General features: G+C 36.2%; 1 protein-coding gene across 12 annotated transcripts in view; it reads right to left on the reverse strand.

Annotated features, from left to right (window-relative positions):
• SOX5 (SRY-box transcription factor 5) overlaps positions 1-26,051 on the reverse strand; it is a 1,177,820-nt gene that overhangs the window by 70,359 nt on the left and 1,081,410 nt on the right. For 11 of the 12 annotated variants that reach the window (XM_070371195.1, XM_070371198.1, XM_070371200.1 and 8 more), the window contains one exon: positions 23,247-23,393. The exons of the other annotated variant lie outside the window; for it this stretch is intronic. In XM_070371195.1, the coding sequence (XP_070227296.1) occupies positions 23,247-23,393 (147 nt within the window). The remainder of the gene's footprint in view (positions 1-23,246; positions 23,394-26,051) is intronic. 12 annotated transcript variants of the gene reach the window in all.

The raw sequence follows: 26,051 nt of genomic DNA on the forward strand, positions 1-26,051 counted from the left end.
CTCTCCCGCACTGCAGGTGAAATCTTCACCACTGAGCCACTGGAGAAGGAGCAGTAAATAATCACATAGAGGCCTATTATTCAGAGGGGGAAACACTCACAAAAATGAGAAAAGAATGCGTCGATCTTGAATAAAACAAAATGAAATACTTAGAAGGATCCTCAGAGGGCTAAAAAACTCCTTTAAAAATATCTAGGCATTCAATCTAGGTACTGAAAAATATCTAAGGACTGAGATTTTTCTAGATCCTGGAAGAAGTTTGGTCTGGTTATAAACAGATAGATCATCTTTAAACAGCCAACCCAGGAGAAAAAGGGAGAAGAAATAGAAGGCACAATCATACATAAGACATTTAATAAGAACTCTAGCTAATTAGATCAAAGATGTCATTTCTAGTTCCCCCACATGCATGTATAGGTTCTAATGGGCTCAAATCCCCAGCAGTCTGGAGACCCCACTATGACTGACCACTTCATGTTTAATACAGTTAATCAGCATATCAGTGTATTCTGGGGAGACTTGGAAGAAGGTCAAATTGTCTAAGGCTCAGAATCTTGGAGATGGACATGCACAGGGGTGGGTTTCTGTGTGTATGAGTGTGTGTGTGTGTGTGTGTGTGAGATAGATTTGAAGATGAAGGAGACAAAGGTTAGGGAAGACTCAGGTAACACCTTGTTATTAGTGACTATAACAATCATACCACTGTGTTTCATTTTATTGTTAGTTGTTTTCCTGATGTGTTGATGGCAAAATAATCAGATTTTAAGTAGTTTAAGGAGACTTTAGACTTTAAAGGGATCTTTATGGATTAGCTTTATGGATTACAGAACAACTTTCTTGCGGGTAGGCATGAGTACATTGTCTTTTATTACCCACATATAGCTTGAATAGGGAAGTACTAATTAATAAAAATTAATTAAAATGGACAGTTAAGATTACTCAGTGACTCATTAAATTCTGTTTCTTTCTATTGTTTTTTTTTTCATAAAGAGTTTCAATAATTCTGTATATCTACATGCATTGCGAACATCATTTTGACTAGTGAATAAGAAAATAGGAGCATATATATCACCATGAGGTATCCCTCAACATTCGAATCTTTTCAAATGAATTCTTCACTGCAGAGATTTTCCCCAGTCTTCAGAACATTTCTGCCTTTTCTTCTTGCATTCCCCCTTAGGGTTGAAGCCTTGACATCTCTGGGAGCCACTGGTTTCTACCCAGAGAAGTCAGCTAATAGAATCACTGTTAGGAACTCCTTAGTGACAGGTTTCCTGTTAACTGGACTTGAAACTTTACTAGATCAGTACATCCAATCCACAACTCTTTTCACTTCATTCAGTGCAGACAGATAACAAAGGGGCAGTCATTGAATACAAGGGGTCCAAAGTCCAAAGATAAGTAAAAAGAAAACATAAATGCAAAACTCATTTCTCTCACTTCCATTTGTTTTAACCCAGACTAATTTCACCCATGAGAGTAATACTAGCGATCTTCCTTTCTCAATATAGATTTAGAAGAGTTGTCCCATTTGCCCTGGTCTCACTTTTTTTTGTCATGTGATAGGTTTAGTCTTTAATTTGTCCCACAAGCATCTTTTTTAAACAGTATCCCCTATGGTGCTAGTCATGGGGGAGAAGGAATTTATATTCCATTTGGTGAAGTAATATATAGACAATGAATGACACAACAGTTCAAGGCTATATAAGTTGCCTTTCCCTTCTCTGGAGGGAATGGATTGCCATTCCTTTCTCCAGAGGATCTTCCTGACCCAGGGATCAAACCCAGGTCTCCTGCATTGCAGCAGATTCTTTACAATTTGAGCTACAGGGAAACCCTTGTAAGTTTCTAGAAAATGTTAATACAATTAGTTAACTCTGGAACAACTTAGAAGTCTGGGGCAGTGACCCCCTTGCACAATCAAAAATCTAAGTATGACCTTCAACTCTTCCAAAACTTAAGCGCTAATAGCCTAAGGTTGACTGGAAGCCTTACAAGTAACATACAAAAATGATTAATACATATTTGCATGTTATACACATATTTTTATGCATTCAATGACATACCTAGCTTTTCTTATTTTTTCTATATTTCTAGGCTATGCAGTTCATCTGCAAATTTTTTCAGATTGTCACAAATCTCCAAAAAACTTTCCCAATATATTTGCTAAAAAAAAAAAAACAAAAAACAACAACCTTCATGAGAGTGGACCCATCACATGCGTCCACATAAAGAAATACGATTGTGATTAATCTAAAAGAGTGTCATGAAAATTCTGAAAAAAGTTTGCATTTTATTTAAACTTTGTCACAATGTGATTGATTCACTAGTCTAGGACTGGGATGTAGATTTTGGATGTCAGATGTTTAAAGGAAATTTTCAGAACTTTTCAGAAGGTTACAGTTTTCTTATTCTGTTGATTCTGCCACCTTTTTCTGAAGAGTCTGAAAATACAAAAAGGTGTCAAGGGTATGAGCCTTTAGAACATTAAGTACTATAAAATTTGCTATTGTGGATTAGATGACTTTTTACTGGAAATAATTATTTTCCCTTCTTTGAGATATTCATCCAAAGCAATTACTTTCCAATTGTTATTGACAAAGTATTTTTTCCTTTTCTCATAATTAATCCATTAGAGAGTGAATAAAAAAAAAGGCATAGTACATGCCAATGGAATACCAAAATTATGCAAGTTTTTCCTGAGAACTTCTCACTCCAAAAGAAATGCTGACTTTATAATGCAATTTTGTCATCAAGAGAGAGAGTGTTCAAAAGAGAAATAAATGCTAATAATTCTTTACACTATTATTACATATATATTTAAGGAGAATCAGTTAAATATTACAAAACATATAAAAGTTTAGTAAGTTTAGTAATCCAAATACTAATACATTTTAAAAATAAGTTGAATACTTTTATATCTGTTCATTTTTAAACATGCTTTTCTAATATTCAATTTACACCCTGACATCTAAACTTTATGTTACAAAAACATCCTCATATATTTTGTCTTATTTCAAGTCTCCCAGCAAGAGTGTGAGACATTATCAATCTTACTTCACAGACAAAGAAATTGAAGTTAGAGTTATTCAAAGATTTGCCAACAGCCATAACTTTATTAAACTTGGGACTCAAATCCAAGTTACTGGCCTGTAAGTTTAGGCAAGTTTTCAGAGTTTCATCTTTATCAGCTAAATGCCAATGGGGAAAAAGTTGTTAACAATAACTTCTTTGAAGAATCAGACTAATAACTGAAATCTTGCAATTTCTTCATAATTCTGAAGAAATTCTTATACCACATTATTATAGGGGCCATTATGAGCTCAATTTAGGTAATATTAATCTGGGTTCTTGCAAAAAGTTTATAATATCAAATCTTGAAATATTTTAATAAAATAGCTATAAGTAATCATATAACTAAATTACATTCTTTTTACAAAAGAGTAAATATTTCAAATAAATGCATAAACATCCTCAACACTGTTATTTAAGTGGACTTGTTTCAACATAAAACATATGTCAATTTATGTATATATCCAAATGCTCTCCATTCATTTAGAGAGGAACTAACATTGCAAGAAATGAAGCACAGTTTGGAAAAGACCTTTAGCTCACCTACTGGCTTGACCAAAGGCTATGACTCCATCCCAGGTTTATTTCAAGTGAGTTATGTCAAGGGTTACCCACAGGCCATTTTATAGTGATTTATAGCTGATATCTCCAAATCTTCTTTTATTTTAATGATAACCTCAATAGAATCATTAAGGCTTTCTTTGTCTTCATGGCAGTGACCAGGAGGAAACTGATGTCTTTAAAAAATTCTAAGGGATGAGGAGTATTTATACAGAATGGCAGTTAAGGCCAGTTTTTAATGTTCCACCCTGGAGACGAACCATTTTTTCTCAACGTATTGAAGATGCTTGGCTTGATTATATATTCTGCCTATTCTTGTTATAATATTAAATTCAAGGTATCTTCCAAAGAAAATTCAAAAGAGATGAAAAGACTTAGAATTGAGCATGCGGTTTGAGTCTGATTTTAATTATAATGATCTTAAATTTATATTAAGCTCTCACAGCATAGTGATTCTAAAGTGTCTGTATTGAGTTAAGCATGCCATAAAGCATAAGGAATTGCAAGACTGATTTATCAGATATTCATTTAAGAAATTGTCAATTAAAATAATTAATGTGTAGTGAAACTCAGCTGTAATGCCTTATGCTTAATTTTTCCCAACCCATAACATTAAAAGAATAATACATCCCACAGTCTGGATGGTTTGAAAATTTTTATATAGCAACTGGAATGATATCATTACATAAGAGTTTCAATGATATCTTTTCAACTGAACTAAGGAGAAAGGGCATTTACCTAGATTTAACTTTATTTTGAATGTTGCTTTGGGTCATTAGATTGCCAAATAAAGTGAACCTACATTTCTGGTTATTTCAGTAAAGAATGGAATATATACATATATATTATATATAACATATATAACATCAATAATACTTAAATATAATATAAGCAAGTGTGTATATAGATAAAATATTTCTCTGCCATACTTGAGTAGATTGGCCTAAAAGAGAAGCAGAGAAAGATAATATTGTAAAAATAAGAGAGAATAAAAAATAATTCCCTCCCCAAACTTAAACTGTCAGTTAAACAGTATAACACAAGTAGCCTGTATTAGTATAAGCCTATTCCTTGCATTTCAGCACACACTTCATTCATCAACACACACAAGGGAGGCCATTCACTTGAAGATGAGCTCAGAGTAAACAAATTCATGAAACTAATGTATAAAGCAGAATACTAATTAATTCTTTAATTTAGATCTGACAGAATATTGCTGAGCTCTTTAAGATATTCTTTTTCTAACTTTAGGATTCTTCAAAAAAATCAAAATTTCACTATCAGAATCAGGGCAAAAGAAGTAGTGAGTATAATTATAATCTATGTCCATGAGTTTCACATCCACAGACTCAATCAAATACAGCTGATACAGAAAGCCAACTGTACCATACCATTTTACATAGAGGATTCGAACATCCTAGAATTTTGGTGTCCAAAGCAGTCCTGGAACCAAACCCCTATGAATACCAGGGGATGACTATACTTCACTCAAGACTACTGCAAGGACTGGTAAATTTTATAAGTTTCATTACATATGCTATCTCTCAAATGATCAGAGCCCTCATATTTCCTGAATCCAGTGTGAAAGTCTGACAGGATAAACAATAACAAACCTTACTTTTAGGTTCCATAACCTTTCTGTACATATGTTCTTTCTACATAGTACAACAGCATTAGTTTACTATTTTAGGTACAGTAGTATTCTGCTCAATGCTGCACTGAGATTATTCTCAAGTCATGGATCTTTGGTGCTTCTGTCTAAGGAGTCCAAAATTCAGACATATTTTTTAACACAATAGCTTACTTCCACAGATAATTTGCTTGTTTGCTTGTTTACTCTTTTAATAGTACTAGAACAATGATTATATGTCAAGTGTTACACCAGGTGCTAAGGATGAATACAATAAGCTCCCTGTCGTCAAGTGACTCAGAGTCACACAAGGGAAATAAGTGTAATCAAATGTTATAAGAATGTATGCTCAGTCACTCAGTCGTGTCTGACTCTTTTGTGACCCCATGGACCGTAGCCCACCAGGCTCCTCTGTCCTTATAAATTTTCAGGCAAGAATACTGGAGCAGGTTGCCATTTCCTACTCCAGGGGATCTTTCTGACTCAGGGATCAAACCCATGTCTCTTGTGCAGGATGCTGGGATACTATACCAAGAGTATATGTCTATGCAGTGTGGTCAGTATGATGGAATAGCCAATCCTATGTAGAGGTGATAACTGAGATACAGCTTATGAGTTGGTGCAAGGCAAGAGGGAAAAGTGAAATGAGGGCAAATGGAATGAAGAGGGCACAAGAATTTCAGAGAGGTAGAATGGCACAAACACAGGCAGAAAGAGGTAAAATAACATGATACATGAGGAAATGATTCCATTTGGGGCGCAGACTGCTGAGATTAGGAGAAAAGTGGAATAATTTAGGCTAGTGAGGTGAATGGGGCTAGATTACAGAAAGCCATGGCAAGGTGGTCAGACTTACACTTTTAGACATTTTTATCTTCACATTTTTATTCTTCTTAAGTTCACTCCAAACTAGAGATATGTTACAGTTAGTTATTTATTTCTTTAAAATTCAGATGAAATTCCATACTCTACTCTTTCATACCTATATGTCCTGGCAGAGGTTATCTCATTTTCCTTTAAAAATCTTCTAAATGACATACCTTCTGGAACCCTTTTATTTTTCACCTCGACTGTATTGGGAACTTTCTTCCTTTCCTCCATATTATTCTTGGATCATTACTTCATGGTATTTTAATTGTTAATTCATTTGCTGTCTCTCCCATCACACTGTATAGTGTTATGTATCATTCTTTTTTATTCTACAAGTGTCCTGTATAGTATGGGCTTCCCAGGTGGCACTAGTGGAAAAGAACCTGCTGCCACTGCAGGATATAGAGGAGACACAGGTTCGATTCCTGGGTCGAGAATATCCCTTGGAGGAGGGCATGGCAACCTACTCCAGTATTCTTGCCTGGGGAACCCCATGGGCAGAGGAGCCTGGTGGGCTGCAGTCCTTAGGGTTGCAAAGAGTCGGACACGACTGAAGCGAATTAACACGCATGCGCCAATATGTTAAAGGTGCTAAAAAGCTGTTTATCGAAAAATCCTCAATAATGTTGTTTGACAGCTTCTAAAAGTGACTCGAGAAACCTCTATTAATAACACAGTCATTACACAAGTTTTTAAAAAATCATATAAACCAGTGAACAAATATATAGCATTATTTCAAGAGAAACATCAAGTCTATTGCTTGGAGTATGTCTCTTTCCAAAGGAACATATTCTTATTCCTATTTTCCCACTAGAAGATATTTCATCTAGGATAAACCATATTTTACTATCTATGCATTCTAAGTGGATCTTGTTTTTAAAACCAGGATTTAAATATATTTTGAAAGAACATTTTTTAAAAAGTTAATATTTTTGTCTCATTAAATTTCTTAATGTTTTATTTTATATGTCTAGAATTCTAGAAAATAACTTGGTTATAACAAAAGCCCAAAATAGCCCAAAATGACAATAGCTACAGAATATGTAACTAAATTTAAAAAAAAAAACTAACACAGATATATTATCTTAGATAACATACTAATACTTTTAATTGCAAAAACTGACATATAGTGAATACTATATCACAAATAGTGATAACTAAGGTTTCAATTCATATTAAGATTGGGTTACATTATAAACATTTAATCTAGTAAACATTTATTGAGTCTACATTATGGATCAATCACTTAAAACTCAATGGGTAAAGAGTGTTTCTAAAACAATTAATCTTTTGGAATTTATATTTCCTTCACTTAGTTTGTTGCAAGTTTGTGAATTATAGTCTCAGGTATAACAGATCAGAATTTGGGCTCGCTGCAATTCATATGTATGCTAATAGAAAAAGACAAGCAAAATCAAATCAAACAAAAATTACCCAGAGGTTCTCTTAAAATTGAATGAGAACTATCATTTTTTAGATAAATGATAGCACTATTTGCATGAAAACTGGCACTAAAAATTCCATCGTTTGACCCAAAATTTTTGTCCTGCCCTGTATTTATATAGGGTTGACCTGACTGTTGAGCTCCTGCAGACTTAAAATGAAACTCTGATCCTCAAAAGAGTTGCATGGGGAAGTACAGAAAATAAAAATCTGTACCTATTTAAAGACATTCCTACTGCTGTCATAATGCTTTTGTACATACTTCACAAAACAAATTTTTTTCCTTATGTTAAGTATTACTGGAAATACCACAAGACAAATTTTTTTCTTGCAGTATTTCATCCTTTCTATTTTTAGTCTCCATTTCTTTTTTTCCTATTTACCAAATCTCTACACTGCCAAAAGTCATCAAAATTGTACAACAAACCATAACAGCTCAGATTATACACTAAAATAGAAAAAACAAGACTTTTTGGCTATTGAGAGATTCAATTTAAATGAAAGTCTCATACAGAATCTCATTGATAATTAGTCTTGCAAACAACTCTAAAAGAGCTTTAATAAAAATATTTTGTGGTTTTATGAAAATGTAAGGTTTTCAGTCTTTTCTGTTATCCATAAACAATTTTGGGGAACATGTATTTTTTAAAATTTAAGTATACATTTTTTTCCTTTTATATTACTTGGTAAAATAAAATCTAAAATGAGAATTCTGATCTTTATTTTCTCGAAATTTAGAGATATAATCCTTATTCTTTTGAAAACCCCAAATCATAAAGGATGAATGTCTGGGTTCTAAAAAAGTCAACCCAATGTTTTCATCTAGTCTACAGTGGAAGTACAAGAGCTGAAAGTTGTGGGACATTGCAATTCTAAGTCCTGAAGCACATGCGGGCTGGGGTGAGGGGAGGTGGAGGTAGAATTTTAAGAAGCATCTAATTATCTACAAGGATATCCAGGACTAGGAAAGGGGTACATTCTTCCCATGAGAACCTGAGGACACACTAGGACATGATTCAGGTTAAGGAAAATTGCCAGCTTTTCATATTTCACTTGCATTTTTAGGCATGCTGCTTTCCAAGTAGCATTCTGTTAAACAAGTTCTTAGGAATGTTCAATATTCTGAGCCATTAATAATGTACTTTTCAAATGTAATATTTATGATTAAAATTTTTATGAGCAGAAGTCTAATTTCACTATATAAAAAATTTCAAATATATTTTTAGGTAAAATAAGATAATTAAAAGATGATTCCCCATTTCAAAAGAAAAAGAAAGTTGTTTTATATTTTGAATCCTATTCTGTATTCCCTGTGTCCCACACAAAGATACGGAGATAAGGACTATGTGGTTGCAAACTCCTTTGATTATATTAAGCAGACTCTAGACAATAATTCATAGTCAGTGTGAATTATACTACTCACTGTGCATCTGAAGAAGGTATTTTTTTCCCATGCTTAATACTAGTCAAGTTATACATTTCTTCTGGTCTTTATTCAAAAAACTATACTTAAGAATGACTGGTGTTCTTTAGTTGATTATTAGAAGAAATAAGAAACTATAAGAATGATGATGGAGAAATCCACTATTTTATAATTTCTTATATTTTGGATTAAAATAGTCCCTATTTCTCCTTAAGTTCCACCACCATATTGTATGTGCCTGAGAAAATGTGAAAAGTATAATTAAAAAGGAACCTTAGTTTATTGAATATAATACAATAAAATAGATACATTAGAACTTTGTATGTAAACTCAGTATAAGTACAACATAGGATTTTAAGTGCATCATGCTTAAATAGGTCATTTAATGATTTTTAACAAGAAAATAATCACATTATTTATAGAAGTTTTACATAAACTTTATGAAAGTTGTTTTTAAGTGGGTGGCACTGCATGTTTATATGACAAAAATTGTGACTTTTATAAAGCTTATAGCTGGAGAAAGGGAGAAGGAGGAGGGAGGAGGAAGGAAGGAAGAAAGGTGTATATATATATATATATATAGAGAGAGAGAGAGAGAGAGAGAAAGAGAAAGATTTTGAAAGAATGCTGTCCTCTCAAAAATCAAACTCATCCTCAATCAGGAGACTGCAAGTTTATTTCAATGATGAAAACAATGCTATTCCTAATTTTAAAACTACCCTGTTGTAATTGTTTTAAAACTGTAGCACATTTTTCTCTGACTTTTTTAAAAGAGAGCTCAAAGTCTGTTGCACATGGCAGATCACTGAAACCACACTGGGTTATAAAGTTTGGGGTAAAAGTCAAAATTTAAAAAGCAAATGTCAAAAGTAAAAATCTGATTAGAAATTAGGGTCTGCTTTCTTATGTGACTTGTTAACCTATTCAAAAGACAGTAAGTAAAATTATAATTCTAAAACTCTACTGAGCACTAGTATGAAAAAGAAAGTGAAAAGTGAAGGTGTTAGTTGCTTGGTCGTGTCTGACTCTTTACCATCGTATGGACTATAGCCCGCTAGGCTCCTCTGTCCATGGGATTCTCCAGGCAAGAATACTGGAGTGGGTTGCCATTTCCTTCTCCAGGGGATCTTCCCAACCCAAGGACTGAACCTGCATCTCCTGAATCTCCTGCATTGGCAGGTGGATCGTTTACCACTGGTGCCCCTTGGGAACTACCCCAGCCTATTTTCTAAACCATGAATTTGTCAACCTCACTCATATATTAGGGTCCCTGCAATTGCTATTCCTCTTGTTTGGAATATCTTTCCCCCCAGACCTTTGTAGGTACTCTCCTTCTCATGATTTAGGTCTCAGAGAAGACTTCCCCATAAGCTCTGTCTCAAGGAGATTACCTTGCTGTCCTTGGCACTTTTTAACCATGTTTTATTTTCTTCATAGCACTTATGAGTATATGAAATTCTCTGTTTAATTGCTCACAGCTTATCACTTGCCAGTCAACTGAAAAATCTTAAGAAGACAAACTGTCCTGTTCATAGCTGTAGTAGCTGTAGTTCTGCCTTGAACTGAACTTGGCACACGACAGGCAGAAACTAATATTTGCTGAATCAGTCAGTGATAGACGTAAGCATAGGTGCTGCTCCTGCTGCTAAGTCGCTTCAGTCGTGTCCAACTCTGCGTGACCCTATGCACAGCAGCCCACCAGGCTCCTCTGTCCACGGGATTCTCCAGGTAAGAATACTGGAGTGCGTTGCCAGAGAACACTAAAAGGGGACAGAACTTTGAAGAATGAGAAAAGAACAGAGATAATGACGACAGAGGATGAGATGCCTGGATGGCATCACTGACTCGACGCACATGAGTTTGGGTGGACTCCGGGAGCTGGTGATGGACAGGGACACCTGGCGTGCTGCGATTCACAGGGTCGCAAAAAGTCGGACATGACTGAGTGATGGAACTGAACTGAATGGCTAGAAAACATTTTCAAGTGTTTGGGCTCCTAATTAAACCATACCTAAAGTCAGAATAACTTTTTTTTTTTTTTTAATGTGAATACATTTCCTTTTTGCTTAATCCAGCTTGGATTGGGTTTTCTATTACTTTATTAACAAATACAATTGTCATTCAGTGAAAACATAATTTGAAATCCTGGAAAGCTGATTAAAGTTCTACTTCAATAAGAATATTTTGCCATTAAGAGTTACCCTGAATAAAGTAACGCCACCTTCTGCAGTGGTGGACTCCCTCTGTCACAGTAGCAGACTAGGCAGAGGGAAAGTAACCTGAGACTGAGTTATTGTATGCTGGACTGGATACTTTCTGAACTTCCTTCTTACTTAAGCTTCCCTAATTCTATAAATAAAACATCGGATGCCCTTTGTTAAATAAAGACAATTTTGCATACTTTGGGTTTTGAACTTGTCTGCCTTCAGTTTAGAAGGTTATATCTCTTTATTTTGTTGACTTCTACATTACATCTGTTTAATTACTGTATTGTTTTCTTTCTATGATCTATTTTATAATATTCAAAAATGTTAATAGAATGTTTTATTCTCTCTAGAGAAAAATCTATTGGTAAAATTTAACAAACAGATATGTATATACTCTATTTTCCATCAATCTAAATAAGACTAAATATTTGTTGACACGTAGAAAACAGATCCCTACTTTGGGGCATCTGTGTTAAACAGACCACTAAAATTCTTCCTATTTTACCAATAGGAAAGAATGAGTAAGTAGAAGGATTGCAAATGAATCAAATCTGAGGTTTATGGTAGTCCTCCACAGCTTCACTTCTCAATTCTTTATTCAAACATTTAGAGGACAGGTCAGGCTAAAGGGGTGAAAGGGGGTCAATAATCAAGAGCTCAAATGAAGTACTGATCAATAGTTTAGGGTAGAAAAGAAAGGATTTTAACTGATTTGAAGAATGTTTTAGGAAGCCCAAATTATAAATGATTCCCTAAAAGGAAAGGTAACTACAGAAGTGGCACTTTCACCGTCTCAGTCTGACGTGCTGATGTTTACTGACGTTCTACTAGATACCACTCATTACAGGGACATCCTTTCACATTGTTCTGTTTGTCTTCCCTGCATATTTAGGTTTTGACTGCCTGCTTCTAACATTAAAATGCTTTCAACCTTTAGCTTTTTGGATGATGAATCTGCACGGGCTTGGATCTATTTTAGAGGGCAACTTCCACTTAAAAACTGTGATTCTGTGGATCTTCCTATGTCTACACATGCTCAACATCCTCTTGCCTCTCCCGTGCTTTGCCTTACTGAAAAGCCTTGACGTGGCTCATCAGAGCCGGCTGCTGTTCCAGACAGGTTCCTGTCAAAACAGAATCAGTATACTGGGGAACACAGGCCAGGCCAGTTGAATTCAAAGGACATTACCTAAATCCCTCAGTATATTTTGCCTTTAAAAAAATGTCAGCATTATAACTAGTCTGTCTCTTTGTTTTATAATTCTATGTTACAGATGTGACTGCCCCCACCTCCCCCGCTTTTGAGTCATAAGAATATATCACCAAATGACCTACTTGGACGTTTAATACCACAGCGCTCAGAACAGCCTCTGTTTAAGTACCTAGCTGTTTGAGATTCCTGTCAAATGAATACAGATGAAAAGGAAAGGAGGAGGCTGATCACAGGGGTTCTGCTGATAACACTTCATTTAACATATTTCAGTTTAGCAACAAGGGGCCACAAAAGAAAACTATTTTATTTAAAATGACAGGGTGACTATGTTAGACCCACTATAAATATGTCCCACCCAGGAAGTGATGATAATAATGATAATGGGCCACATTTATAGTTTAACTCTATGGAGTGATTCCTCTCAAATGAACTCACCTCTTGAGTGTGACACATCCATAGCACATCTCAAAGGCTCACAAAATTGCTATTTCATAGATACTGAGATATGGGGGAAGGAGCAAGTGTTCAATAACTATCCAACAAAGCACAAAGCAGCTGTATGGAGCAAGGTGTTAGAGAGATTCTAGCATTTAATTGATATGCCAGACAGTGTTTAAAGCATAAGAATAGAAAATGGCCAATTTAAATGTGGTTATAATTAGCTGAGGCTAACATTCCAGTTCTGTTCTGAAGTTTTAAGAGAAATGAAATCTACAAAAGTACCAGGTCTAACAGTTTCAGGAGGGATCAGTGGTTTTATATTTGATCTTACATATATAGATAACTGGGCTTCCACAGTGGCTCAGCAGAAAAGAATCCGCCTGCAATACAAGAGAGCCAGGTTCGATCCCTGGGTTGGGACGATCCCCTGGAGGAGGGCATGGCAACCCACTCCAGTATTCTTGCCTGGAGAATCCCATGAACAGAGGAGCCTGGCGGGCTACAATCCATAGGGTTGCAAAAAGTCAGACATGACTGAAATGACTGAGCATGCATATAGATAAATGGGAGCGCCTCTTTGATTAGTGCTATTTAAGTGCTGTGGGTTACTTAGAAATAACCGTATTTGGAAGCCAGTTCTAGCCCTGCATAGTGAGTAATGATTATTTGAGATCTTGACCTGAAAAGAGCAAGTCAAATGGCAGTATTCTATGATTTTTCACATATTGGAAATTATATCTTTGGCAGCTACTACTACTAAAAAGTCTTCATGTCCAGATAAAATGTGAAAATATTAACTGAAGTTATGATTATACTGAGCATTGCTTTCTAGAGTTTTCACAATGGAAATACTACTGTGGAGGCCTCAGTACTTCCTGGTAGATTTCAAAGCTATGAAATTGTTTGATGTCTTTTGCTTTATCTTGAAAGGATGTTTTTGTCAAATATTAAAAATAGTGTTTTCGTCATTAGTGTGGTGGTGGTTTGACTTACATGTGGTTGGACTGGATGTGCAGTTTTGCAGTCACCTTTCCCCTAACTGGCGTCATAAAACACTGACTCAAAATTAGCAAAATGAACTTCATTTCCAAATCCTCTATTAGAATTTTCAAAGAAGATGAATCATGACCATCCTCTGATTTCTCATACTCCCAGCATATACTGCTAAGTAATCTTGTGTGTATGTGTACCACAGTTTGTGACTCATAATATGAAACTACTACAAAATTCTACCCTGTAGATCAGTGTGTACGGATAAAATGCTTACTTGATAGCATGAAATTATGTGATTGGTACCATTACAGCAAAAACTAAGTGCTCTAAGAGGAGTCATGGCCCTCCTGACATTACTAACATAAGCACCCGCCTACCAAATCAGAATAGATCTTCATTTTGGTGTCTGTGAAAGAAGATAAGATAAAAATGTGGTACTACTTCTTCAGAATTTGAAGCATCCTGTATAAGGATATTGCCCCTGCAAGGATCTGATTGTGTCTGGTCAGCTGGCTAGGGTTTTTTCTGGTTGTTGGAAAAATATTTCTTCTCCCTCACATGACTCCCAGGTGCTACTGCTGAGCAAATGGGAACATCACTGCCAGAAGTATTTGAAAAGAACAAAAAAAAATTGATTGGACAATCTATGAGCTCTTGTCATTGACAGGGACACAACTGTGACCAGGGGTATGACTAAGGTCAGAGCAAGGTTAAAAGAAAAGCACCCAGGAATTCTCTCTTGTCATCAGCTTTTCAAACTAACTACTCTTGGTTAGCTGCAGGCAACATGTAAGTTTTCATCAAGCACCAAGAGACATTTCATAATATTTACAAGTTGCACTTAAAATCTTCCCAAGAGCTGGCTACTTCTGCAATAGCAAAACATTTAGAATGTGAAGTTCAGACGGTAGCACATCTATAACATATGAGGACTTCTTGCTAACGTGGAAATTACACGCTTATTCATTACCAACAATTGTGTGAGCTGCATGTGAAACCAATTAAAAATACTTTTCCTCCTTTGGTAACTATTTTAAGGCTGGTATTGATTCTGCTATTTTTAAAAGAAATAATTTATTTTTACCAAACAAATATTATCAAGAGATCGATTACTATCACAAAAGAAAGGCTATCTAGGTTTCTTAATAAACTGTAGCAAACAATGCAGAAAACCGTTAAAACGAAGAAATACGTGGCACAAAATACATGACAAAAATGAAAGTCACTGAATAAATTTTACCTATTCTGTGGCAGAACGCTAAACTATAAACAAATCAATTTAAATATTTGTTGAGGAAGATAAGCAGATTTAGAGCAGCAATGCTGCCTATGAGATTCAAGGACCAATAATGTTAAACAATACTATGACTAAATAATTTTCCTGAATATGAGAAAGAGGATTATTTCTAAAATTTTCTTTAAACTGGATTTCTCATATATACAAGCTCATACTTTCAAAGTTGTTTTTTTAAACCAATATTTAGCTATAAACTCAGCTAGGAGGATACACATGAGCTAAGAGGATATCTCTGAAGAACTAAATATAAAAAATTAGTCTTGGAATAGGATCCAGAAAGAAAAAAATTAGTGCTAAAGAGACAAATGTATTAAGAAAGATGTTATGTAACATCTGAGAAATTTTAAAAACCTGCCGAAGACCTTAACTTTTCAATATTTGGCAAAATACATTATGAAAAAAAAAATCTCATCTTTGTGAATAATAAAATCAAGGCATAAAATAATAAGGAAACGTGAAGCAATGACAGTTCCAAATAGTAAGTTTAAAGACATATAGCTCAACCAGCAATGCTATCCAAGTTTTCCAATGCGGTATTTGAAGAGAGCAGATTTCTTTTCGTGTTTTCACATTTATGGGATACACTTCTTGCTCGCAGTTTCTAAAGGGTCACTGTGAGTCCTCTAAAGGTTTCTTTATCATTTAATATTATAAATAATTACGTTCCTAGGCGGCAGTTCAAAGCTTAGCGCAGCGCTCATACAACACCCCAGGAAGGTCAGGTGACCTCTCTCCAATTCTCCTCTCTCTGGTGCTGAGGACAGACAAAGTGATATGTCTGTCATACGCCATTACCATTAGAACAGAATCTTGTTCTTTTATTACAACTGAACTCCGCCAGATTTCTCAGCAGGAATGCTAAGTGAAATCAATGTCTTGGATTTCCAGGCTGAGCTTGGAGGTCACAGCCACTCTATCATTTCTCAGCATTATCCTTTCTCGCGCGCACATACACTCCCCAAGCCTCCAACTGGCACACAGCAGATTGAAAACAGCATGCATCAGAGGACTCATGCTGCACAATTTTACAGTCTTTTGGAGCCCCTTCCTTTTGATTCCCCCCTTCCATTTTTTTTGCAAATTGCAAATAAGTTTTGTTTGTGTCCTTCTCCGGAGTTGTGAGTCAAAGGCACACCTAGGAAGAAGGGCAGGCAAGCAAACCCATAGCACGTGGTTGATTTTTGACAGCTGCCAATAAGACCCTTTTCCTTACATCATCATCTGGATGTGGCTTATGATTCTGTTGTTCCAAACAATAAAAGCTTTATGTTTGCTTTATGCCAGGTAGGAAGGCAGATAACACAAAGCTATTTAGTAAAATAATTCAATTTTACAATAAGATACATGTGAAAATCCACCAATAAAACACACAGAAAATGCCCTCCGGACACTCAGGATTGATTGTTTCAAAATATATTTATATATAGTAATAAATGATAACTGTTATATTAAAGTGAAATGGCTCTGTGAAGGCAAAATGTTTATTATGCTATGTATAAATGTCAATTCCAGTCTCTAAGAAACGGAATTCATGTATTGAAATGCATCCTCTTTATTTATTGTTGCTTGTTTTTTTTAAGTCATGTTCTTCATTAAAATGACAATAGCAATATTTATTGCTCTGGCAATTTTTAACCCACTAAACTTTACACAAGCACATTTAAGACATATTTTCTGACAATAAGAATGGATGTAAACAGTGTACTAGAGGAAACTGAGCAAAGAACAGACATATTTTTATTATATTGTGGTTGTTATTTAAAAAGAGGCACTTTTTCCTGGGTTAAAATTTTTATGTACTTTAAAATAATTGCAAGTGGTAAGAAATACAACTTCAACTGCTTTCTTAAACTTTATATGATAGAAAATTCATGAAGGCTAATTTTCCAGAAGTGAAATTTAGTGATAAAGTATGAATATATTTTTTAAACAGTATATAATCATAGCTATAGAAACACAATCCATTTTTTCGGTAACACTAAATAAAGGGAGGTACTTAAAACCGTACAATATGGTGGAATTCTAACATTACTGGAAAAATCAATCTTCACATCCAATCTGTGGAGTTCTATGAATATCTGAAACCATATATCTCATAAAACAGTGTCTTCATCTTGGCAAGCTTTACGTCACTTTTATATTTGCCATGGTTTACCTAAGGAAGGGTCACAGCAAGTGCGCAATAAATCTTTGAATGCATGCATGAATGAATGAATAAATAAATAGATGCATAAACGAATAAGGATGATTGACATCAAAAACTTCATGATTATTCTATTTAGGGATTTGGGAAGAAGATATTTGGTGGGCTACAGTCCATAGGGTCGCAAAGAGTTGGAAACGAATGAGCACACAACACTCAGTATCAATGGTAAAAAGTCATCTAGTGGCCAAGAAAAACCCATCAGTTCTTTACAAGTGAACTGTGTACTCTAAAGTCATAAAATGAAATGCCCTAATGTAAAACATCATTATGAACAATGATGTGAAATCACATTAATAAATCATAGGGGAAAAATCTAGAATAATACTTTAGAGAGTTATTTGTGTGTGACAATGACTATGCTGCCACAGCTACATATTTTTCTCAGTGTTAGCGTGTCCATATGTAGAGTCTTCTCTTGTGTTGTTGAAGAGGGTGTTTACTATGACCAGTGCATTCTCTTGGCAAAACTCTATTAGCCTTTGCCGTGATTCATTTTGTACTCCAAGGCCAAATTTGCCTGTTACTCCAGGTATCTCCTGACTTCCTACTTTTGTATTCTAGTCCCCTATAATGAAAAGGACGTCTTTTTTTTGTGTGTTAGTTCTAGAAGGTCTTATAAGTTTTCATAGAACCATTCAACTTCAGCTTTTTCAGCATTACTAGCTGGGGCATAGACTTGGATTACTGTGACATTGAATGGTTTCTCTTGGAAACAAACAGAGATCATTCTGTCATTTTTGAGATTGCATCCAAGTACGGCATTTTAGACTCCTTTGTTGACTATGATGGCTACTCCATTTCTTCTAAGGGATTCTTGCCCACTGTAGTAGATATAATGGTCATCTGAGTTAAATTCACCCTTATCAGTCCATTTTAGTTCACTGATTCCTAAAATGTCGATGTTCAGTCTTGCCATCTCCTGTTTGACCACTTCCAATTTGCCTTGATTCATGGACCTAACATTCCAGGTTCCTATGCAATATTGCTCTTTACAGCATTGGACTTTACTTCCAACACCAGTCACATCCACAACTGGGTATTGTTTTTGCTTTGGCTCCGTCTCTTCATTCTTTCTGGAGTTATTTCTCCACTGATCTCCAATAGCATATTGGGTACCTACAGACCTGGGGAGTTCATCTTTCAGTGTCCTATAATTTTGCCTTTTCATACTGTTCATAGGGTTCTCAAGTCAAGAATACTGAAGTGGTTTGCCATTCCCTTCTCCAGTAGACCATGTTTTGTCAGAACTCTCCACCATGACCCATCTGTCTTGGGTAGTCCTATGTGGCATGACTCATAGTTTCACTGAGTTAGACAAGGCTGTGGTCCATGTGATCAGATGGGTTAGTTTTCTGTGTTTGTGGTTTTCATTCTGTTTGCCCTCTGATGGAGAAGGATAAGAGGCTTATGGAAGCTTCCAGATGGGAGACACTGACTGAGGGGGAAGATGGGTCTTGTTCTGATGGGCTGGGCCATGCTCAGTTCAGTTCAGTTCAATTTAGTTGCTCAGTCTTGTCTGACTCTTTGTGACCCCATGAACTGCAGCACTCCAAGACTCCCTGTCCATCACCAACTCTCGGAGCCTACCCAAACTCATGTCGATTGAGTCGGTGATGCCATCCAACTATCTCATCCTCTGTCATCCCCTTCTCTTCCTGCTGTCAATTTTTCCCAGCATCAGGGTCTTTTCAAATGAGTCAGCTCTTCGCATCAAGTGGCCGAAGTACTGGAGTTTCAGCTTCAACATCAGTCCTTCCAATGAATACCCAAGGACTGATCTCCTTTAGGATGGACTGATTGGCTCTCCTTGTGGTCCAAGGGACTCTCAAGAGTTTTCTCCAACACCACAGTTCAAAAGCATCAATTCTTTGAAAGTTGAATGTTAGAGAAAGTTAAGTCACTTTCCGACTCTTTGCAACCCCATGGATTGTAGCCCACCAGGCTCCTCTGTCCATGGGAATCTCCAGGCAAGAATAATGGAGGGGTTTGCCATTTCCTTCTCTAAGGGATCTTCCCAACCCAGGGATCGAACCCAGGTCTCCCGCATTACAGGCAAACGCTTTAACCTCTGAGCCACCAGGGAAGCCCTATCAGTTCTTTGGTGCTCAGTAAATCTTTAATCCAATTTTCTGTTGATTATATTCTTTGAAGCCAAAGACGGAGAAGCTCTATGGAGTCAGCAAAAACAAGACTGGGAGCTGACTGTGGCTCAGATCATGAACTCCTTATTGCCAAATTCAGACTTAAATTTAGAAAGCAGGGAAAACCACTAGACCATTATGGTGTGACCTAAATCAAATCCCGTACAGTGGACGTAACAAATAGATTTTAGGAGGTTAGATCTGATAGACAGAGTGCCTGAAGAACTATGGACAGAGGTTCGTTACATTGAACAGGAGGCAGGAATCAAGACCATGCCCAAGAAAAAGAAATGCAAAAAGGCAAAATGGTTGTCTGAGGAGGCCTTACAAATCGCTGAGAAAAGAATAGAGGCAAAAGGCAAAAGAGAAAAGGAAAGATATACCCATTTGAATGCAGAGTTATAAAGAATAGCAAGGAGAGAAGAAAGCCGTTCTCAGTGATCAGGGCAAAAAAATAGAGGAAAACAATAGAATGGGAAAGACTAGAGATCTTTTCAAGAAAATTAGAGATACCAAGGTAACATGTCATGCAAAGATGGGCACAATAAAGGACAGAAATGGTATGGAGCTAATAGAAGCAGAATATATTAAGAAGAGGTGGCAAGAATACACAGAACTATACAAAAAAGATGTTCATGACCCAGATGATCACAATGGTGTGATCACTCACCTAAAGCCAGACATCCTGGAATGTGAAGTCAGGTAGCCCTTAGGAAGCATCACTACAAACAAAGCTAGTGGAGGTGATAGAATTCCAGTTGAGCTATTTCAAATCCTAAAAGATGACGCTGTGAAAGTGCTACACTCAATATGCCAGCAAATTTGGAAAACTCAGCAGTGGCCACGGGACTGGAAAAGGTTGTTTTCACTCTAATTCCAAAGAAAGGCAATGCCAAAGAATGCTCAAACTACTGCACAATTGCACTCATCTCACACACTAGCAAAGCAATGCTCAAAATTCTCCAGGAGAGGCTTCAACAGTATGTGAACGTGAACTTCCAGATGATCAAGCTGGATTTAGAAAAGGCAGGGGAACCAGAGATCAAATTGCCAACATCCGATGGATCATCAAAAAAGCAAGAGAGTTCCAGAAAAACATCTATTTCTGCTTTATTGGCTATAACAAAGCCTTTGACTGTGTGGATCACAACAGACTGTGGAAAATTCTTCAAGAGATGGGAATACCAGACTACCTGACCTGCCTCCTGAGAAAACTGTATGCATGTCAAAAGCAATATTTAGAACTGGACATGGAACAACAGACTGGTACCAAATCAGGAAAGGAGTACATCAAGGCTACATATTTCACCCTGCTTATTTAACCTATATGTAGAGTACATTATGAGAAATACTGGGCTGGATGAAGCACAAGCTGGAATCAAGACTGCAAGGAGAAGTATCAATAACCTCAGATATGCAGATGACACCACCCGCATGGCAGAAAGTTAAGAAGAACTAAAGAGATTCTTGAGGAAAGTGAACGAGGAGAGTCAAAGAGTTGGCTTAAAGCTCAGCATTTAGAAAACTAAGATCATGGCATCTGGTCCCATCACTTCATGGCAAATAAATGGGGAAACAGTGGAAACAGTGACAGGCTTTATTTTTGGAGGCTCCAAAATCACTGCAGGTGGCTACTGCAGCCATGAAATTAAAAGATGCTTGCTCCTTGGAAGAAAAATTATGATCAACCTACACAGGATATTAAAAAGCAGAGAGATTACTTTGTCAACAAAGTTCCATCTAGTCAAACTATGGTTTTTCCAGTGGTCATGTATGGATGTCAGAGTTGGACTATAAAGAAAGCTGAGCGCTGAAGAATTGATGTTTTTGAACTGTGGTGTTGGAGAAGACTCTTGAGAGTCCCTTGGACTGCAAGGAGATCCAACCAGTCCATTCTAAAGGAGATAAGTCCTTTAGATGGGTGTTCATTGGAAGGACTGATGTTGAAGCTTAAACTCCAATACTGTGGCCACGTGATGCAAAGTACCAACTAATCTGAAAAGCCCCATGGCTGGGAAAGATTGAATGCAGGAGGAGAAAGGGAAGATGGAGGATGAGATGGTGGATGGCATCACTGACTCAATGGCCATGAGTTTGAGTAAGCTCCAGGAATTGGTGATGGACAGGGATACCTGGTGTGCTGCAGTCCATGGGGTAGCAAAGAATTGGACATGACTGAGTGACTGAACTTACTAACTGAATTGAGCCTATACATGGAATACTTTGAAACTACTGTTCCTTGGAGACACCAAAATATCACTGCTTTAAAATTAAATTATATTTAATAAATGTCACCATTATTACCAAGTTTTAAAAACACGTTCTGCTGTGATTATATAGAAAAGCACACCACGCCTCAAGTACACCTCAAGCGCAGAACATGGAAGGTCCATTACACAGCTGAAAGAGCTCTTAAAAGGCTTATCATATTTCCTAACATCACAGTAGCAAGTACATCATTTTCCTCTATATCTTTGTACATGTTGCTAGTGAATCATGTCTAAGGTCCTTGTCCAGGGTGAGTTATTATTCCAAACGTATTTATCTATTAGTATGAAAAAACAGACTTGGGGGGCTTGGGAAGATGGAGGCTAGAGGACACTTTCCCAACCCAACTGTTCTCTTTCCCAATTTCTATTCTGGATTAATACACTGACTATGAAAAGCATGTGCCAGGGCACTAGAGGAGGATTAAAATACTCTAGGATTTTTTTTTCTCTTTCAAAAATTTCTAAATTTTTTTTCTCTGTGTATTTTTTCTATTGTTGTGACTACTCTAACCCTATTACTCTTCAGACATTTCAAGATGAATTCTTGAAATAGAGAGCAGAAGGAACTTTCTAGGTAATTCAGCAAAAGACAAACAGCATTATTTGGGGGGTAAATTCACTGTGTCAAGTTTTCTACTGAATATTTTCTAACTGTTAATGTGTGATTATTTCCCTGAGCAATGTCCAAGAAAATTACTTTATGGATACTCTTTACTTTTTTATATAGGAAGTTTAATATATTCATATACAATCATCTAGGTAAGAGATTAAAAATCATGAAGAAATTTAAATTAATTTTTCTGCTTCTTTCTTTTGAGCCAAGAAACAAATTATTTGAACCCCCCCTGGTCCTTTTCGAGGCTCTCTCAGGAAATGGTTTCTTTGCCCTAAAAACAAAACTATTTCTAAATACTCTAACTTTTAACACTAGCATTATCTTTCTAATTGGCTGGATAATATGTCTGAAATTGTACCTATACTATATCACAAAACCAGTTGGTGATATTTAAATAAAACATTTTCTCTATGCTCTAATCATACTCATATTTAAGGTCTATTTCAGTTCTCCTTTGGAACAATTTTTTCAGGTCCCTCACTGAAGGTATTAATAATATTTTTGTCCTAATAACATTCTTTCCCTGTAACTCCTTCTAAGACCTTATATAATAGAGTATGGGTATCTATTTTATAAGACTATAACATTCTTGGTGATAGCACAACTACCTTTCAAATATTTCTATCACTACAGCTATCAATTTTCTACTACAGCTATCAATGCATGTTCATCGAATAAATGAGTGACTAAATGTTGTGTGAGTGATTTATAGGGACACAATCCTTACTGATTCTACTAACCATTGTTTCTTTGAAGATCTAGCATTTAGCCCAGTTACTGGTACGTAATAGGTATTCAATACATATCATTGAACAAAAAGCAAACTCTAAATGCCAAAACATGTAGCTTCTTCAAAGGGGTACCTTGCTTTTGGGTGGTGGGCTGTTTGTGCTCTTGTCTGTGTGAATGCTGGTAGGAGATACAGCAGCACCAAGGTTGCCTTGGGATACGCCTGGGAGCTTTCCTCCTGGAGATACCTGCATTGCAGCTAGCTGGGCAGCATATAACTGCTACAGGAGAGAGAGAGAAAAAAAATAAATAAAAGGACTATCAGCAATAAAATAAATGCACCTCTCAGAAAGTACCTATAATCCTATAATAAGATGCGATATTTTTCCTATGGGTATTTTTCTTTAGTGCCTTGGAATATTTAAAGATAGACACTGTCACTTCAACTTTCATGACTTACTTCTCAGGGGGGAAATGACATACACCACACACAAGGAATTTTAGTTTTAGTATAACCAGGGACTCAAAGCAAATAACAGTTATCCATATTTACTCTTTACCAACATCAGTGGTGGTACTGTATATCATGTTATTTGGTTAATAACTTCCCCCTCTTTAAATTTTACATGGTGTGTTACAAAAGAATGTAGCTTCATACACTAAGTAATGTTCTTACTATCCATATTGGTTCAAACCCTGTATGCTTCTCTTCTTTGACTTGCTGAAATGGACAACTGTCACAACTTTTTTCTGATTATTAGTTGTGCAGAAATACAAAAAAGCCACTGGAAGGGAATGGAAGGAGACTATCTGAAGAACATTATTTGGTCAGTCTACCTCCATTGATTAAAATTAACTGGATGTTTGCCACAATGCCACTTTACTTCCTGCTATATAAACACAGACAAACTTGAGATAATCTTGAGGATTAGGGTTTTAAGGAATACTATCTAAAATGCATACTCTTTGACTAAGCCATCACTAAATATTTCTTATTAAATAACCAGCAAAAATTCTTTGAACAAATCCATTTAATAATAAGGGAAAATTTTACTTGTGAACTATAGCCATATCATGTAGTATCTTACAAGTAGGTTGCTTTCCATTCAGGAGTCACATCAAATGTTTAGATTAACACTCTTTTCATCTCCAAGTAGCAGTTTGTGAAAGTTAAATAAATATGATTGAAGAAGCAAGTATCTATATATACACATATAAGTATTAATAAATAAGTATGCGTGTGTTAGTCACTCAGTCGTGTCTGACTCTTTGTGACCCTATGGACTGTAGCCCAGCAGGCTCCTCTGTCCATAGAATTCTCCAGGCAAGAATACTGCAGTGGGTTGCTATTTCTTCCTCCAGTGGATCCTCTTGACCCAGATCTCCTGCACTGGTCTCCTGTCTCCTGCACTTCAGGCAAATTCTTTACTGTCTGAGCCACCAGGGAAGCTTCCAATAAATAAGTATACATGCACACACACACACACATACATATGTATGTATGTATATATATGTATAAAATACAGCACAATTTCTCATTTGTCTTAAGAGTTCTTGGATAGCTTTTACTATGCAAGCTAGAACTTCTGTAATAAAAAGATTGCTGCTAAAGATAAAGCTTTCAAGGAAGAGTACTGTCAAATAGTTCTCTGGATTATCTTGGTTTTTATGAAAGACTGAAACTGTTCAGGATAAACCAGAGACTCTGGTAAGTGGGATCTCTCTATAAATGAAATAATGAAAACTGAAAACTGGCATTTATTTACATGAAAACATATTTATATTTTTTTCACAGTTTCCAGTGACTTTGGTCTAAACAAAAACAGGACATTAAAATTATTTTAAAAATCATGACTTATTTTTTATGCAAACTAATGCAAAATACATTCCCGACAAGAGAAATTACAAAGAAGTATATTAATACTATCAATAATGACTGTTACCCCCCCCACATTATTTTGCATGAATTGGAATTATGTTATTTCTTATCCCAATCAGAAAAAAGAATAAGATTTAATTTATAAGGCTTTAATAGATTGGACTTCCCTGATAGCTCAGTTGGTAAAGAATCCGCCTTCAATGAAGGAGGCCCTGCTTCAATTCCTGTGTTAGGAAGATCCGCTGGAGAAGGGATAGGCTACCCACTCCAATATTCTTGGGCTTCCCTTGTGGCTCAGCTGGTAAAGAATCTTCCTGCAATGTGGGAGACCTGGGTTTGATCCCTGGGTTGGGAAGATCCCCTGGAGAAGGGAAAGGCTACCCACCCCAGTATTCTGGCCTAGAGAATTTCATGGACTCTATATAAGCATGGGGCAGCAAAGAGTCGGACATGACTGAGCAACTTTCACTTTTTAATAGACTACCTCAGAAGTAAAAGGATATGATGTCAAATATGATGACTGACTCATTTGAAAAGACCCTGATGATGGGAAAGATTGAGGGGAGGAGGAGAAGGGGACGACAGAGGATGAGATGGCTGGATGGCATCACCGACTCAATGGACATGAGTTTGAGTAAACGCTGAGAGTTGGTGATGGACAGGGAGGCCTGGTGTGCTGCAGTCCATGGGGTCGCAAAGAGTCACACACGACTGAGCGACTGAACTGAACTGATGATGACTGGGAGTTTACCATTTTCAAAGTATCAGAAAAGACTCATTTCCCACACTTATGTTAAAAACCTATGTATTAAGTTCTGCAATTCAGAAAGTAATTTCTTCTGTCATCATCCTGTACTGGTTTTGAAGCTATTAAGAAAATAACCAATATCCCAGGATATCATTTTGCAAATTAAAATTTTCCCAGTGTACTGAAATTTAAAATATCTGTATTTTAAAATACTGGCTGGCTAACTATAATATATATTGCAAATTTCACACTGTACTGTAAATGGTATCCTTATCTTTAAAAATTACAGTGGCAATTACTTCTAGAAGCTAA

The sequence above is a fragment of the Bos mutus genome, chromosome 5, assembly GCF_027580195.1.
Source record: "Bos mutus isolate GX-2022 chromosome 5, NWIPB_WYAK_1.1, whole genome shotgun sequence".
NCBI lineage: Eukaryota > Metazoa > Chordata > Mammalia > Artiodactyla > Bovidae > Bos > Bos mutus.